This window comes from Durio zibethinus, chromosome 21, assembly GCF_047325235.1.
Source record: "Durio zibethinus cultivar Kanyao isolate XHJ-2024 chromosome 21, ASM4732523v1, whole genome shotgun sequence".
Classification (NCBI taxonomy): domain Eukaryota; kingdom Viridiplantae; phylum Streptophyta; class Magnoliopsida; order Malvales; family Malvaceae; genus Durio; species Durio zibethinus.
Window position 1 is genome coordinate 8,457,498 of NC_143182.1, and position 15,459 is coordinate 8,472,956.

General features: G+C 32.3%; 1 protein-coding gene and 1 long non-coding RNA gene across 3 annotated transcripts; both read left to right on the top strand.

The window, feature by feature from the left end:
- The first annotated feature begins 490 nt into the window (after window positions 1–490).
- Window positions 491–10,206, top strand: LOC111306157 (uncharacterized). Of its 2 annotated transcripts, none has more exons than XR_016331431.1 (5): window positions 491–822; window positions 928–1,041; window positions 1,194–1,293; window positions 1,377–2,500; window positions 9,875–10,206. It is a non-coding gene; the product is annotated as an uncharacterized LOC111306157 (long non-coding RNA). The 2 variants fall into 2 exon arrangements; XR_016331430.1 differs by having other exon boundaries at window positions 1,205–1,293.
- Window positions 10,207–12,941: 2,735 nt separating this feature from the next.
- On the top strand, window positions 12,942–15,185 carry LOC111306158 (putative serine/threonine-protein kinase PBL26). The gene is made up of 5 exons (XM_022904065.2): window positions 12,942–13,077; window positions 13,492–13,697; window positions 13,769–13,958; window positions 14,124–14,515; window positions 14,620–15,185. The coding sequence occupies exons 1-5, from the start codon at window positions 12,942–12,944 to the stop codon at window positions 14,980–14,982; spliced, it is 1,287 nt and encodes a 428-aa protein (XP_022759800.1). The 3' UTR covers window positions 14,983–15,185.
- The last annotated feature ends 274 nt before the right edge of the window (window positions 15,186–15,459 follow it).

The following is a 15,459-nucleotide window of genomic DNA, read 5'->3' on the forward strand; positions in this document are numbered from 1 at the left end:
TGAAATTCAATTGATATATGTCGTCCAATTAATCAATAAAGAGCATAAGCCAACCTACAAGTAGCACCTAATAATAATAATAAAATTATCGATGCCTACTAGATGGATGGCGCCCTAATTTCAAGTTCACTAGATTTAGGACACAATTTTATATATTTTTTTTATCATAACGTCGGTCCACCTTATTAAATACCACCATATTGTTTTTCAAGAAAGTAATACCATATTTTTAATTAAAATTTATAAATTATCATATGACATGACAAAAAAAAAAAAGATTCGAACTTAAAAATGGTTTAAATTTTATTTTGTCATTTCAAAAGGATTAAATAATAATTTAAAATGTAACACAACCATGAACATGGATGTAAAATTTAAATTATGGGAAAAATACGTGACATTTGTTTTTATTCTTCAAGAAAAAATGAAAATCGTTTCCGACGACATGCAAACTGAAATAGGAATTAATGATGTGTTTATAGGAGCCCAATAAAAGACAGCTCAAAAGCCCTAATTTTTAATGGGTTAATTGCACCGGGCCCAATACACTTAAATGACCCGACCCTGACACTTTTCCCTCTTGACCCGGGTAGCTAACGGATAGCTTAAACCCTGCCCGGAGACAGAAACCCCATCGATGTTCATTCATTACTCCAAATTTCAAGTTTGGAGTTTCAGAAAAAAAAAAAGAAAAAGTTTTCAACTCATTAGATTCCAAAGGAAAATCCCATTTTCATTTTCCTTCAAAAATATCCTACAAAATGTCTTTGAGACACCGTTATCTCAGAAAAGTTTCAAGCTTTTTGCCCCATTTTTCCTCAGGTCTTTCTTCTTTTTTTTTTTTTTTTTTCCTTTCTTTGGCCTTTCCTTGATTCTTTTTTTTTTTTCCGATTAATTATATATTGATTGATTTTCTTTCAAATTCAGGTTATCATTATCAACCGTCTAAACGAGTATTCAACTCAGTAGTTTTCTCCTCTTCGAGTCCTTTGCCTCATCAATGCAATGAAATAAACACTAGATTTCCCGAGACATTTTCAGGTATCTCCTTTTGTTTTTTTTTCCTTCCCATTCATGGGGTCAGTTCATTTTTTATTTTAAAGTATTTTTCAGCATATAACTTTTAGGTTCTTACTGTAGCATTCACTTTAACATTTCTGTATTTTTTGGCTCTCCTAATTTACAAAAGACAGTCTCTTTTCAGGCACTCTACAATTTCAAAACTATCTCAGGACCCTCCTTTTGAAACCCATTTATTGTCTTTCATTGAATCTGCTTTCGATCATCTTCAAGGTACTCAAAACTACTACTTTTTTTTTTACTTTGAAATGGTGTTAATTAAACTGATATAATGGGATTCTTAATCTGCGATTTAGGTCCTCATCATTGCTGGTTGAATAGAGTTAATGAAAACAAAGACTCTTTAAAGAAAGATGGGACGTTTTAGTTGTTGGCGGACGGTTCTTTGAGAATTCAAAGAAAGTAGGAAGTGATCTAGTTATATTTAAAAAAGTGAAGTTACTTCAGCAGAGGCAGAGAGATGGTGGACATTTGTTTCTCTAAGCTTCTTGAATATCGTTTTTTTTCTTCTGAGAAAAAAAGCCATGTTTTGCTGTTGTAGGTTCTCTTCACTATGTGTTATTGGTTTCCAGGACTGCAGTTCGGTTTGCTCTGCTGATCGAAGTCAACTTATTCAATTGATAATGAAAGAATACATTACTTTACCTATTTTGTTGTCAAACAAGAACTTTTCTCAGGTACAGTTTTGAAATGGAGTTATATAAAGATTATATGGCTGCAAAGCCATTCTTTCCCATGAATGAAATCCTTTCCCATAAACTTGTGAAAGTTGAAGTTTACTTCAAAATCATACTCTCACAAGTAAGTTATGTCATCAAATAAGGTTCCCCTGGCTGCTCGGAAGGAATAGTGAGCTGTTATTCTTCTGTTTTCTATTGGCATTCAATATAACATCAATCTTAGCTGGCGAGATGCCATTTTCTGCTAACCTCTTCTTTTTTGTACTTACACGTTATAACAATTGATAGTTTATTGGGAACCAATTGAAATAGGGAAAGAAGAAGGAAAGCCATGTCACAATAGAATAGAGCACTTTTCATATCTTCCATTGACAACTCAATGCAACCTGGAACTACGAAATAATTTAAGCATGGATCTTTTGCTATGAGTTATTCTAAAACTATTTTATGACTTTTCAAAGCTGTAATATATGGCTGTGAAGAAGCGTACCTATTTTGTGGTGCTTTTACGATTTTGAACATGGTTTACAATACATTTACCCGGGTTGACTAATTTTTTCAAAAGTATCTGTTCTGTTTTATTTCTCGACATTACATATTTTTCAAGTAGATTGATTAAAATTTCTTTATCCTTTTATGTATTTAGTTGACAGATGAAACATGCTTCATTTTGTCTAAGTATTTTAAGAATCTCCTAGTTTTCTATGAGAGGGACCTGGACCTAGCAATGTTTAACAAAGGTATGTTTATTTCTCATGTTTAACAACTAATTCTCTTCACTTTGATGTACTATTTTTTATTGTGAGAATGTTTCATCAGAAATGAAACTATTGCTGCTTTCACTTTCAATTACTGAATAAATCTCTAGAATAAAACTATTTTATTCTTTTATATTTTTCTTATTATAATGCTAGAATTGCATGAAAATATTTAGGTTAAAAATTGAATATTCTCAGTCTTAAAATTCAAAATTTTCATGCATTAAAATAACTAATTAAATGAGTAATTTACTCTTTACACATAAGAAAAAAATATTTACTGGATTTGGTGTAATTATCCAAATCACTCGTTATTCTAAAAATAAGAGACTTAACTATAAAAATAAAGTTAACTAATCAAGTAATAATGAAGATTAGATGTTCAAACTCCCCCTCAAGCTGGATGGTAGATGTCAATCATGTCCAGCTTGGACTTTAGATTCTTGAAGTTGTTTGGGGAGAGAGCCTTAGCGAGTTTGTCTGCAGTTTTGAGGTATGTGGGAGTATAAACTAATCTAATAATTCTTTCCTTTATCTTCTCTTTCATGAAGTAATGATCAATCTCTATATGTTTAGTCCTATCATGATGAGCATGATCCTTTGCTATACTTATGGTAGCTTTGTTGTCATAGAATATTTTCATGGATTCTTTTGCAAAGACCTTTAAATCCCTTAGCAATCTTGTCAGCCGAATTCCCTCACATATGCCATGAGACATAGCTCTAAACTCAGCTTTCGCGCTACTTCTAACTACCATAAATTGTTTCTTGTTTCACCAAGTAACCAAATTTTCTCACACATAGGTACAATAACCAATAGTTGATCTTCAATTATCGTAACGATTTTGGGACCGCTAGACGTAAAGGAGTTTTAAAATCGAAATAAATGAGGGAGTCACCACCAATCTTTGTTAGGGTGTGATTGACCACTCAAAAGTTTATCTTTTCAATAAAATCATAAAAGCGAGTTTAAAGTTTATCAAAAAGATAAATTTCAATCTACGAAAAATTAGGTTGAGTCCGAGAGTCGGTTACGTATGAAAAAAGATTAGCACTCCCACAACGCCCATAAATTGAAACCATTTAATTATGCGCTATTTTCGGTGTTGGATAAAAATGGTTTCAATTTGAAATTTAACGCTAATTCCCTTCATTTGAAAAAATAAAATTTTGCTAAAGCTATTTATTTAAGAATATTGAAAAAATCTTAAAGTTAAAGAATTATTTTAAAATTCTCCAACATCTAGTTAGAATTTAAAATAACTCTTTTCGCTTAAGATTTAACACGATAATCCTTAAAATGAAATAACAGTTTTTATAGAAGATAATTGTTAGTGACTCTCCAACATCTAGGCAAAGTCCCAAGAATTATTTCCTTTAAAATGTTATTTTTATTTTATTTTATAATATCATAAAATTTTGTTTAAAATGTAGTTTTTTTTATTATGAAATATTTTATCATCAAATAGTAAATAAAAATTAAAGAGAGAATAATGATAACACGCTAACATATGTATGCTAATGAATGTCATGTAAAAAAAAATAGAATTTAAAAGTTGTGTTCTTAAGTATAATGAGACCACCCTAACTCTCCAACATTTAGATAGAGTTTAGGTGCGATTGTTTATATTTAAGAATTCAATTTACTATTATACTTTTTATTTGTTAATCTTATTATTAATGCGAATTAAGAACTCATGTGAAAAAACTTAACGAAGTAAAGTTTCCTAAACACCCCATCATTTAGGCGACATTCGAGAACAAATTACTTTAAATGAGATTTTCACACGTGTTCTTGGGATTTTCAGAATGTTTTGAGTAAGGGCTTGAGTAGAGGTTTTAAAGGTTAGGGTTTCAAGATTTTGAAGATTCAGATTTTAGGATTTTAGGTTGAGTTTTGAGGGTTTTAGGGTTTGGTTTTAAAGTTTAGAGGGCCTTAAGGCTTGGATTTTAGGGTATTGAAGGTTTGTGATTTTGATTTTAGAGTTTGGAGATTTTAGGGTTTTGGTTTTAAAATTTGAGATTTGAGGTTTTGATTTAAGGGTTTGAATTTTAGGGATTTTGGGTTTTGAAGTTTGGATTTAAAGGTTAGGAGGTTTTAGGGTTTTGAAATTTAAAAATTAGCGTTTAAAATTTCGTTTTGTTAAGAAAAAGCGAATATCTCTAAAAATCTCCAACATCTAGGTGAATTTTCGGAGCAAGTTTGATTTTAGTGATTTTTGAAAATTAATTAAAATTTTCTTATATATATAATTTTTTATAAAAATTTATTAATAATAATTCTCCAACATTTAGGCGAAATTATTTTTAGGAATATGTTTTATTCCCTCCAACATCTAGGTAGGGAAAATAAAAAAAATTATTCTTATTATAATTTTTTATATTATTATTATTATTATTTTAAGTATTTTTAAATTTTTTTTATTAGTTATCTTACTCGTTTTCATTTTTATTATTATTAAAATAATTAAATATTTATCCTAACAAACTTTAAAATTCATCATGCATAAATATAAAAAATATTCAAAATAACAAAAAAAATAATATATATAAAAAATAAAAAAAAATTTTTTTTACCTGAATCGGACCGGTTAACGGTTTGATCAACGACGGTTCGGTTGAATCGAAAAGGGTTCAGTTCAACGTGTGGTTCGATTGACCCTGTTGAAGAGCGGTTCGAGCTTATCTAGGGAGCGATTTGGCCTGATCTGATCAAACCGATTCAGATTTGCTGAGGAGCCGGGTTGTTGAGTCGATTGCATGGACCTTGAGTTGGGTTCGGGTCCACGTGCGGATCCTCTCCTGTTGAAACGACGTCGTTTTGAGTCGTTTAACTTTTTATATAAACTTTAAAAAAAAATTTTTTGCTCATTTCTTCTCCTACTCAAAAAAAATATCTTCGTTCTGAAAATGCTCTCTGGCTCCGGCTGGAGTCTGGTGCCGCGCTAACCGCAGTTGGATTCACTGCCGGTGATCGAAAAAATTTTAGAATTCACCAAAATGCCCTTCTCAACCCCTTAAGCTCAGATCTACTATCTTTTTCACGAAAAAAAAGCCCTGATCGACGTAGATCGAGGTTTGAAGATTTTTATTTTTATTTTTTTTCTTTTTTTTTTGTAAATCGAAGACTGATATGATTTTTTTATTCTTGCAGGGAGCTTCAGCACTGAGGTTCCTTCCTACGGGAAGGACTGTTTGTCTTTGCTTTTGTTTTTTCTATTTTAGGGGTTTGTGTGGGTAAAGAAGGATCGGGACTAGTAGGTGAGTCTGATGGGATTGGCTTTTCGAGGATGGAGAGTTGAGTTTCTGACGTGTTTTATGGGTCCAAGAGAGACTGAAAGGGGAAACGCTAGGGGCTTTATAGGGCTAAAAATGGTGGTAGCCAATAGAGCATACATCTGACGAGGTATGGGTGTGATGGCAGGGTAAGGTTAATGGTTTCGAGCAGTTGGGGCAAGTGAGGTACAGGAGCTCCGATGGGATTGGGGATGGTGGTGATAGAATGGGTGGTAATGGTGGCGTGTAAGGCATCATTGCCATCTTGATTTTTTTTTATCAGTTATCACTTTTAATTTTATTATTTTATATTAATTAAATCAATATTATTATTATTATTATTAAACCAAAAATTAAAAATGATAGATCCAGATAAAATTCGGTGTCTACATCAATCAATAATGGATTTAGCCCAATCAGTATCAATGTAAATTTTAACATTTCTACGTAATGTCTTCTTAAAAAATAACTTTTTGTCAGGACTCTTCTTTAGGTACCGTAAGATTCAATACATTGTCTTCAAGTGTTCCTTGATTGGGTTGTTCATGAATCTGCTTACCATACTACCAAAAAACTTATATCTAGTCTTATATAAGAGAGTTACATGAGTTTCCCAATAAGTTTTTGATATATGCCCTTATCTGTTGATGTCAATAGGTTTGCATCCAAGCATTCCAATTTTCTTTATTAAGTCTAGGACATACTTACGCTGTGAAACAGAGATGTCATTTTTTGAGCGAGCTACCTCAATGCTAAGAAAATATTTGAGGTGTCTCAAATCTTTGATTTCAAATTCTTTGGCTATGAGGTTCTTTAGGTTGCTAATTTCTTTCACATAGTCTCTAGTAAGAATAATGTCATCCATATGGACAATAAGAATGACTATTTTTTCTTCAGGTGAATGTTTGAGAAATATGGTGTGATCAGTCTGGCATTGTGAAAAATTATACTTCTTTATCATTTTTGTTAGTTTATCAAACCATGAACGTGGGGATTGTTTGAAATCATATAAAGACTTTTGAAGCTTACATACCTTGCCAGAATTGTCATAGTTTTTGAATCTTAGAAGGATACTTCTTCTTCTAAGTCACCATTAAAAAATATATTTTTGACATCTAGTTGGTAGAGTGACCAATCTAGATTTGCTACTAATAATAATAACACCTTGATTGAATTAAGTTTAGCAATAAGAACAAATGTTTTCTCCTAGTCAACAATATAAGATTGAGTAATCTTTTTGCAACAAAGTGAGCTTTGAATCTATTAATACTTCCATCTGCATTGTACTTAATAGTAAAAATTCATTTACACCCAATTAGATTTTTTCTTTTGGGTAGTTTGAAATCTTTCATGTTTTGTTTTTTTTTAAGGACTTAATTTCTTCCAAAATAGCCATCTTCCATTTTAGTTGCATGAGTGCGTCATGAATATTATTAAAAATTTGTATATTGTTTAGTGTGGTAATAAAAGCCTGATAACTGGGTGATAAACCTTCATAAGAAAGTACATTACAAATTAGGTGTTGAATACACGATTTCACACCTTTTCCTAGAGCAATCGGTTGATCAAGATCATTAAAAAATTCAATTGAATCAGATTTACTTCCATCTACATTATGCTTAATAGTAAAAATTCATTTACACCCAACTAGATTTTTCCTTTTGAATAGTCCTGAAATATTTCATGTTTTGCTTTTTTCTAGGGTTTTGATTTATTCCATAATAGCCATATTTCATTTGGGTTGCATGACTGCTTCATGAATATTATTGAAATATACATATTGTTTAGTGTGGCAACAAAAGTCGAATAATTTGGTGATAAACTTTTATAAGAAACCATATTACAAATTGGGTGTTGAATACATGATCTCACATCTATCCTTAGAGTAATCAGTTGATTAAGAATTGAATTATAGTATATCATGCTTTGATGAATTATATCATGCTTCATTATATATGATCCAAGAATTGAATTGTAGTATTCTCTCTTATTGTCGGTTCTTAACACTTGGATTTTAGTTTTGAATTGAATTTGGATCATATTATTGAAATTTTGGAATAACTAGCCCACTTTTGATTTTTCCTTCATGAAGAATGCCCAAGTAACCCTAATGTGATCATCAATAAATGTGACAAACCATTTGGAGTTAGTAATATTATTTACTATGAAGAGACCTCTAATGTCACTGTGTATCATTGAAAAAAGATGAGATAACTTATAAGGCTGATTAAGGTATGTGGTACAAGTATGTTTGGATAGTTGGTAGATTTCATATTGAAAGTTGTTATGATTTTGATTGAATAATGAAGGAAACAACCTTTTGAGGTACAAAAAATTTGGATGACCTAACTGATAATGCCACATTATAATAGTACTATTTTTATTATTACTAAAAGATAAAGTTACACAAGCGGTTGTTTGATATTATCTTTCAGAATCATTAGCTTTTAGGATATAGAGTCCTACACACATCTTAGCATTGCCAACTATCTTTTTCGAGTCCAAATCCTAAAATTCACACATATTTGAAAGAAATTTAGTAATATACTTGAGGTCTCTTGTAAGTTTTCTTATAGACAGTTTATTGTAACTTAGATTTGGGACAAACAAAACAAAATCAAGTGTTATCTCTTTGTAAATAATAACATAACCTGTATTGATTACTTTTAAAAGTGACTCATCAGCAATTCGAATTGTGAAGTTTTCATGACATGGGTTATATTTACTAAATATAGATGGATCTCCAGTCATATAGTCTGAAGCTTATGAATCTACAATTTATAAATTTGATTTCTCTAGTTTAACACTCAAAGCACTTAAAAAATTACCTTTTTGTGTTAAAAAACCAGTTCGAATAAGAGTGGTAATGTTTTGTAGTGGTTAGGAAATGTTAGCTCCAGGGTTAGAGGCAACCTCCAACACCACGCTTTTATTCGATTGGCCATGCTAGAGTGAAAATTTTCAAAGGTTTAGATTATGCTTTGATATCATAAAAAAATCTTTAAAATAAAACAATTTTATTATTTTATATTTTTCTTATTACAATGCTAGAATTGCATGAAAATATATAGGATAAAGACCAAATATTCTCAGTCTTAAAAACCAAAATTTTCATGCATTAAAATAGCTAATTAAAAGAGTAATTTATTCTCTACATATAATAGAAAAATATCTAATGAATTTGGTGTAATTATCCAAATCATTTTTTATTCTAAAAAAAAGAGATTTAACTAAAATTAACAAAGTCAACTAATCAAATAATAATGAAAATTAGATTTTTGTAGGTACATTTTAGAACAACTGAGATATTACTTCTCATGCAAAATTTAAAGCCTTTTGACTCCAAAATTCTAAATATAATTCAGTGTACTTTGAGCTTTCTTAATTTGAACATTGACAAAATCATTTGAGGGATAACTTATGAATGTGGGCTATCTATTGGAGTTAGGATGGTTACCTTCATCAAGATCGTATCCTAAGTACTTGATTGACTGATTATCAGTTGTTGTATTTCCTTGTTCATATCTTTTATTTCAAAAAACCTGTTGAAGTTTTTGTTTCAAGTAATTGATTTGAATTAGTTCTTTCAAAAATTATGAGCAACAGAATATTTATCGTGTCATAGATAACTTATAAAGCCTGAAAATGAGATGGTGGACCCATAGTTGTATTGTACTAAATTCTTCTCTATCTTTGTGTTTCTCTCTTTTGTGTTCTTATATCCTAACCCCCCCCCCCCCCCTCCTCCTCCCTTTATTTTCTCCTTCTCTCCTCCTGTATAGCCGTTCCTATTCCCTAAGCTTCTAGTTTTTGACATGCTCTTCCTTTCAACTCGGTTGTTGCCATATTGAACCATTTCTTTTTTTGTGGCTTTTCCAACCTCCCGTTCTCTTTAAGTTTCATTCCCTTCTTGCTGTGATTATCATCTAGAGATGAGTATGGTTTTCTGAACTTTGTTTTTACATGTATTTATGCACTTGCATGGCATTTGCTTGTGCAACTGTAGGCACACAATTCTCCATGCATGTATGTACACATACATTTACCTTTCTTATCTTCTGATTTTGCTGCCCTTTTGCAGCCATTGAGGAGTTAAGTGTGCAATACCAAGTCAATAATATTGCACTTCATAATTTGAAAAGTTCGTGGGCAAAAGAAGCTGAGATCATTAAGGAACCCGATTTTTGCACTGGTTTGAGGAATTTATTTCTTTACTTCCCTGGTATAGTTCTTTTATGGCACTATTTCTTGTGATTTTCCATATAGACATCAACTTTTCAGCAATGTTGTAAGAGGATCAAATGAATTTGAACAAATAATGAGATCAAACTCTGCCAAATGCAGGAACTTTGGTTTATCTAAAACTGAATGATTATCAATCTAGTTAATATCATTTTTAAGAACAGTAATGGCTTTCTTGTTAGTTTAAAGTGATGGGATGAAATGAAAAACACAGTATTCTGAAAGCTCTCATTTTCTTACAGCGTGTGTCTCTCCGGATGAAAGTGGTGAGCGCCTGTTCCTTTCTGACAGCAATCATCCTCGATAATTATATTTGATGGCGATGGGAAGATTTTTGAGTGTGCCAGTATGGGACTTAAACAAATAAGTTGCAATAAGTTGCAATAAGTTGCAATAAGTTGCAGTGGCTGTTTTAAGATCTTATATTTGGGCTGGTGGTTATTCTAAACTATGTAAATTTTTAACTGACAATTTTTAGTATATACTGCAACAATTAGAAATGGAACGAAGAAAAATCGTTTACTTGCCCAACCGTCTTTTTCTTTTATCACTTTTATCGTTTATCAAAGTGTAAAAATCATAAAGGTTTCCTTCTGAAAAGAAGAAAGCAAAAAGTTGAAAGAAACTTTCAAATTGATTCATTTTATCCTTTTTGGCTACATAACGTCAATGAACTAAAATAGGTCAGGACAGCGTCACTTCGGCAGTTAATTCCTCGTCACCAATGTAAAAAACTGTTGAATAATCTCCAATGAATGCACCTACATTTTTTACTTGATGCACTAGTAGTCATTCACGGCTGGTGACGTGAAATTTCAGGTTCAAAGCTTTCTTATATCCTTGTTACCCTTTATTCAATTTTTCCCGTTATCTATAAGCTGAAATAGGGGACAAAGCAATTTAGGTTCAAACTAAATCTTTTATGTCAGATTGGTTCTTCCCCAGGTTTTGAGGATGGTGAATTTGAGTCTGCAAAGCTGCTTCCTTTTACAATCCCACTGATGATTGCCTGTTTATTGTAGATTCGGACGTATATTCTTAGGGTCTTAGTATGCTTTCATATTGCATCTTAAATTCGAGGGACTACAGTCTTGGGGTTTAAATCCTAAATCTATGAGAATTGTAATGATTCCTGAGAAACAAATTTTCATTTTAATGATTATGACAATTCTCGTGATGTGTTTAATATGCATCTTAGGCTCTCAACATTGGAGTCACTGTTCTCCCAGATATTCTCTTGTTACATGATTATTTTTAGATAAATATAAAAAAGAAGTGATAAATTCTTCGAAATTCTATCCTATAGTTGCTCGGGGTTTATTTACTTACCTTCTTTATGTCGGTCGGATTTCTTGTTAGATCATTTTTAGGCAATATGATATCCTAGAATAAGTTTTTCTTCCTTTGTTGGCATTTTGTCTGGTAGCATGCCATTGAGATATGGAAGTGTTATTTTAGTTAGGGTTTAATTATTATTCTCTCGTTTTGTCTCTATCTGCTAAGAATCATGCCATCAGGAGAGCTGATTTGAAAAAGAGGGTTTTGGAAACAGTTTATCCAACATCTAGCAGCAACAAGAAAAGTACTAATTTGTGGACCTGGATCAGGACTACGCTTGGTTTTGTCAGTGAAGAGCATGGTTCCCAGATGCTAATGTGTCCTTGGCATCTGATAAAGTGTGGGGATAATAGTTTTTTAATTATCAATCGAAGGTAACTCTTCTCATAAAAATTATTTGATGCACTATTAGTAAAATTTTTTAATTTTATAAATAATATTAATAAAGTGAGATATGTTTCATTTTTTTAATTATTTTATTTTATTTTTTTAAATATACATTAAAGGATATATGTGTTTTGTTAATCTGAAATTAAAAAATTTCATTATCAATATATTTGATAATTTCTCTATCTTCTTATTATATTTCTATTATGAACATGTTATATCCTTTTTTCCCCAGAGTTCTTACCATACTCCTTAAATTTCGCAAACGTTAAACATATTGTCTTGCTCAAGTTTTGAGCAGTCTCTTAGTAACATACCTCAATTACTTGTTGGCAAAATGGTGGAACCTCTGACTTCTTTGTTTAACTAGACAAAGAATATGAAAGGGTTTAACTTGTTGGCCTTGTTGAATGAATTCCTCATTAGTTCAACCCACGTTAAGCTTACAACCTCCAAAACCGAGTTGGACAAAATCATGAATCCTAGTACCAAATGCCATGCCACCCACTCTGTCTTGCTTCAAGCCTAAGCCTGAGAACTATTTTCATCTCTTTTTTATTTTTTAAACTTTGAATTTTAATGCCATCTTAATGCATTCAAGTTCAACAAACATTAACATTTAATGTTCGAGTCGTAGTGTTCTTTCTTGTACTAAAAAAAAAGGGCATTGCAAATATACAATCTCCACAAAAATAAAGAATTCCAAATTTGTCTCCATTTTCCACGGATTTTTCCTCTCTAAAAAAAGAACAAACCTTTTTTTTTCGTTTCATTTCTAACCAACGATAACATTACTAAACACGTTTTGCTCTTTTTTCTTTGTTTCAATTATGAGGTGAATATTTCTTTTGATCACCTTAGCGTTCCATGGAGTTTTTATGATCTGGGATTTGGGATTTCTCCCTGGAACCTCCTATAGTTTGTTAATAGTCCAGGTCTTGAGGTACTTCTTATTTATTTATTATTGTTTTTGTTAGGAGCTGGCATACAATGAAGATGTAATAACATCGCTAAATCCAAGCCAATTTGGAGTTTGTTTTTAGAGGCATTTGTGATTAAATACAGCCAGTTTCCTTTAGATTGTTGGATCATTGAAGTTTGAGATATAGTTTTACACCATAGAAAGGAGAAAAGATATAAAAATATATCAAAGGAGTATTTTGGACTTGGAATCCTAAGAAATGAATTGTTTTTCATGTTTTTCTTCCCACGACAAGAAGGCATCTAAATGGCTAAACAGTCGCAGCAGAAATGCTCAGACTTCTTACAACTCTGCTCAAACAGAAACTATTCCTCCACAGCCACGGTCCCCAGATGGTATGCAACATTCCTCTGAATTTACACTACAGATGGCATGTTATGAATTAATTTTTTTCTTCTTTTGGATTTCGCTACATGCTTTTTGAGATAGAAGATCATGCATCACCCATCGAGCAAAATGTTGAGGTGCAATGCAAATTGCTTCAACATTCTTTTGAGATTTCCTTTTCTGCATTTTTCTTGCATTTTAAGGTTTAGCCTAGGGCAAGAAATTTCATTTCCCATGTTTTCTTTGAAATTTTGAACTGAAGTTGTAAGCACTTGGGTGCAAGACGTTATGCATTATTGTTACCTTGCCGTGCATGCATAATCATATTAAAAAGACATGCAATTTCCTTTTTGTTTTTAGTATTTCTCCAACTCAAAAGATAAGGAACCAAAATTTTGAATGTGTGGTCTTTCTTACAGCAGAGAATATTCTTAAACCAAAGACCCCAGCACCTGAACCTACAAAGAATGCTGATGGCCCTAAAGACAGCGGTAACAACAACATTGCAGCACAAACTTTCACCTTCCGTGAATTGGCTACAGCAACCAAGAATTTTAGACAAGAATGTTTGATAGGGGAAGGTGGATTTGGGCGAGTTTATAAGGGAAAACTTGATAAAACCGGCCAGGTAATGTATAGTCCTTCATGGCTTGTATATCTTAGGAATCTGTGTAGTCACATGGGGTTGCTTCATTTTAGGTTGTAGCTGTAAAGCAGCTTGATAGAAATGGATTGCAAGGAAACAGAGAATTTCTTGTTGAGGTGTTGATGCTAAGCCTGTTGCACCATCCAAACATGGTCAATCTCATCGGATATTGTGCCGATGGAGATCAGAGGCTTCTGGTTTATGAATACTTGCCATTGGGATCTCTAGAGGACCATCTACTTGGTACTTTCTTTTTTCTTTTTATTTCTTTTGTGCCAGATGATGAAGCCAGAAAAATATATTTAGATGTTAGAAGGAAAGGGATGCAACAGCATTCATCAGTGAAAAGAACCAGAGAATTGACTTTTTTTTTTGTTATGAATATAATTAAAATGTTTTGAATTTCAGATCTTACACCGGATCAAAAGCCATTAGATTGGTTTGCCAGAATGAAAATAGCATTAGGTGCTGCTAAAGGTTTAGAATATTTGCATAATAAGGCCAATCCCCCTGTCATCTATCGAGATCTGAAATCCTCCAACATCTTGCTGGATAAAGAGGTCAAAGCCAAACTCTCCGATTTCGGGTTAGCCAAGCTAGGACCTATTGGGGACAAGACACATGTATCTTCCAGGGTCATGGGAACATATGGATATTGTGCCCCGGAGTATCAAAGAACAGGGCAGTTAACAGTGAAATCAGATGTTTACAGTTTCGGGGTCGTTTTGTTGGAGTTAATCACTGGAAGGAGAGCCATTGAAACCTCAAGATCAAACAAAGAACAAAATCTAGTTACATGGGTAGGTCACTTTTCCAGGCTTTTCCCTCCTGTTTCTTTTGTCGTCTGCTGAGAATTTATTGTCATAACTTCTAGAGTTGTTAATCTTTTTCGTTCCATTACCAGGCACAACCACTGTTCAAGGAACCCTGTAGGTTCCCACAACTGGTGGATCCACTTCTTGAAGGAGATTTCCCTATAAGAGGCTTGCATCAAGCAGTTGCAGTTGCAGCCATGTGCCTGCAAGCAGAAGCAGAGGTACGTCCCTTGATAAGTGATGTGGTCACTGCTCTCAGTTTCCTTGGAAATGTTCCAGATGCAAGCACTGCTGCTTCCTCTTTTCCTTCCCCGGAATCTGACAAGACACCAAACCGAGAAATTTATGATGAAGATAGCAAGACAGAACGCCAACGAGCTGTGGCAGAAGCCATAGAATGGGGCTCAACTTCGAAGCACGCAGAGTCACAAAATAATAGCGCTATGTTGTAGAAATTCGCCTAACATAAATGCAAAGTCCCTTCCATGATATATATAGATATCTCCCTACGGTTCATGTTCCTCCAGGCTTTATCACATAATACCATTTCTTTCTATTCTTTTTCTCAGCTAACCTGCAAAGATGGTGTTGAATTGTGAATAAAATATTGAGTTAATGCAAATAAAGATTAACACACTGATGTAAATAAGATTGTGAATGAGATTTTCTTGGATTTTTATGTGTTGGATTTTTGGATATTACTTACAATAATTACACTGCAATAAATTAATCACAATTTAACAATGCGTAATTCATCAAAATTTTATATAAAACTTATAATTATAAGTAGTAAACTATTATATAATTCTTTAATATAGTTAGTTAATTATAAAATATAATAAAAAATTATAAGCAACATGCACTCATATTCTATTATCGATTGCTAGTAATATGTGGGCAAAATTATCATCATTCTATTATTTTGACCA

Excerpts from the sequence above, each read along its gene's own strand:
- LOC111306158 (XM_022904065.2), top strand. The coding sequence starts at position 12,942 with ATGAATTGTTTTTCATGTTTTTCTTCCCACGACAAGAAGGCATCTAAA. Across the intron at positions 13,698-13,768 it reads AACTTGATAAAACCGGCCAG|GTTGTAGCTGTAAAGCAGCT; the intron begins GTAATGTATAGT and ends GCTTCATTTTAG. Across the intron at positions 13,959-14,123 it reads TCTAGAGGACCATCTACTTG|ATCTTACACCGGATCAAAAG; the intron begins GTACTTTCTTTT and ends TTTGAATTTCAG.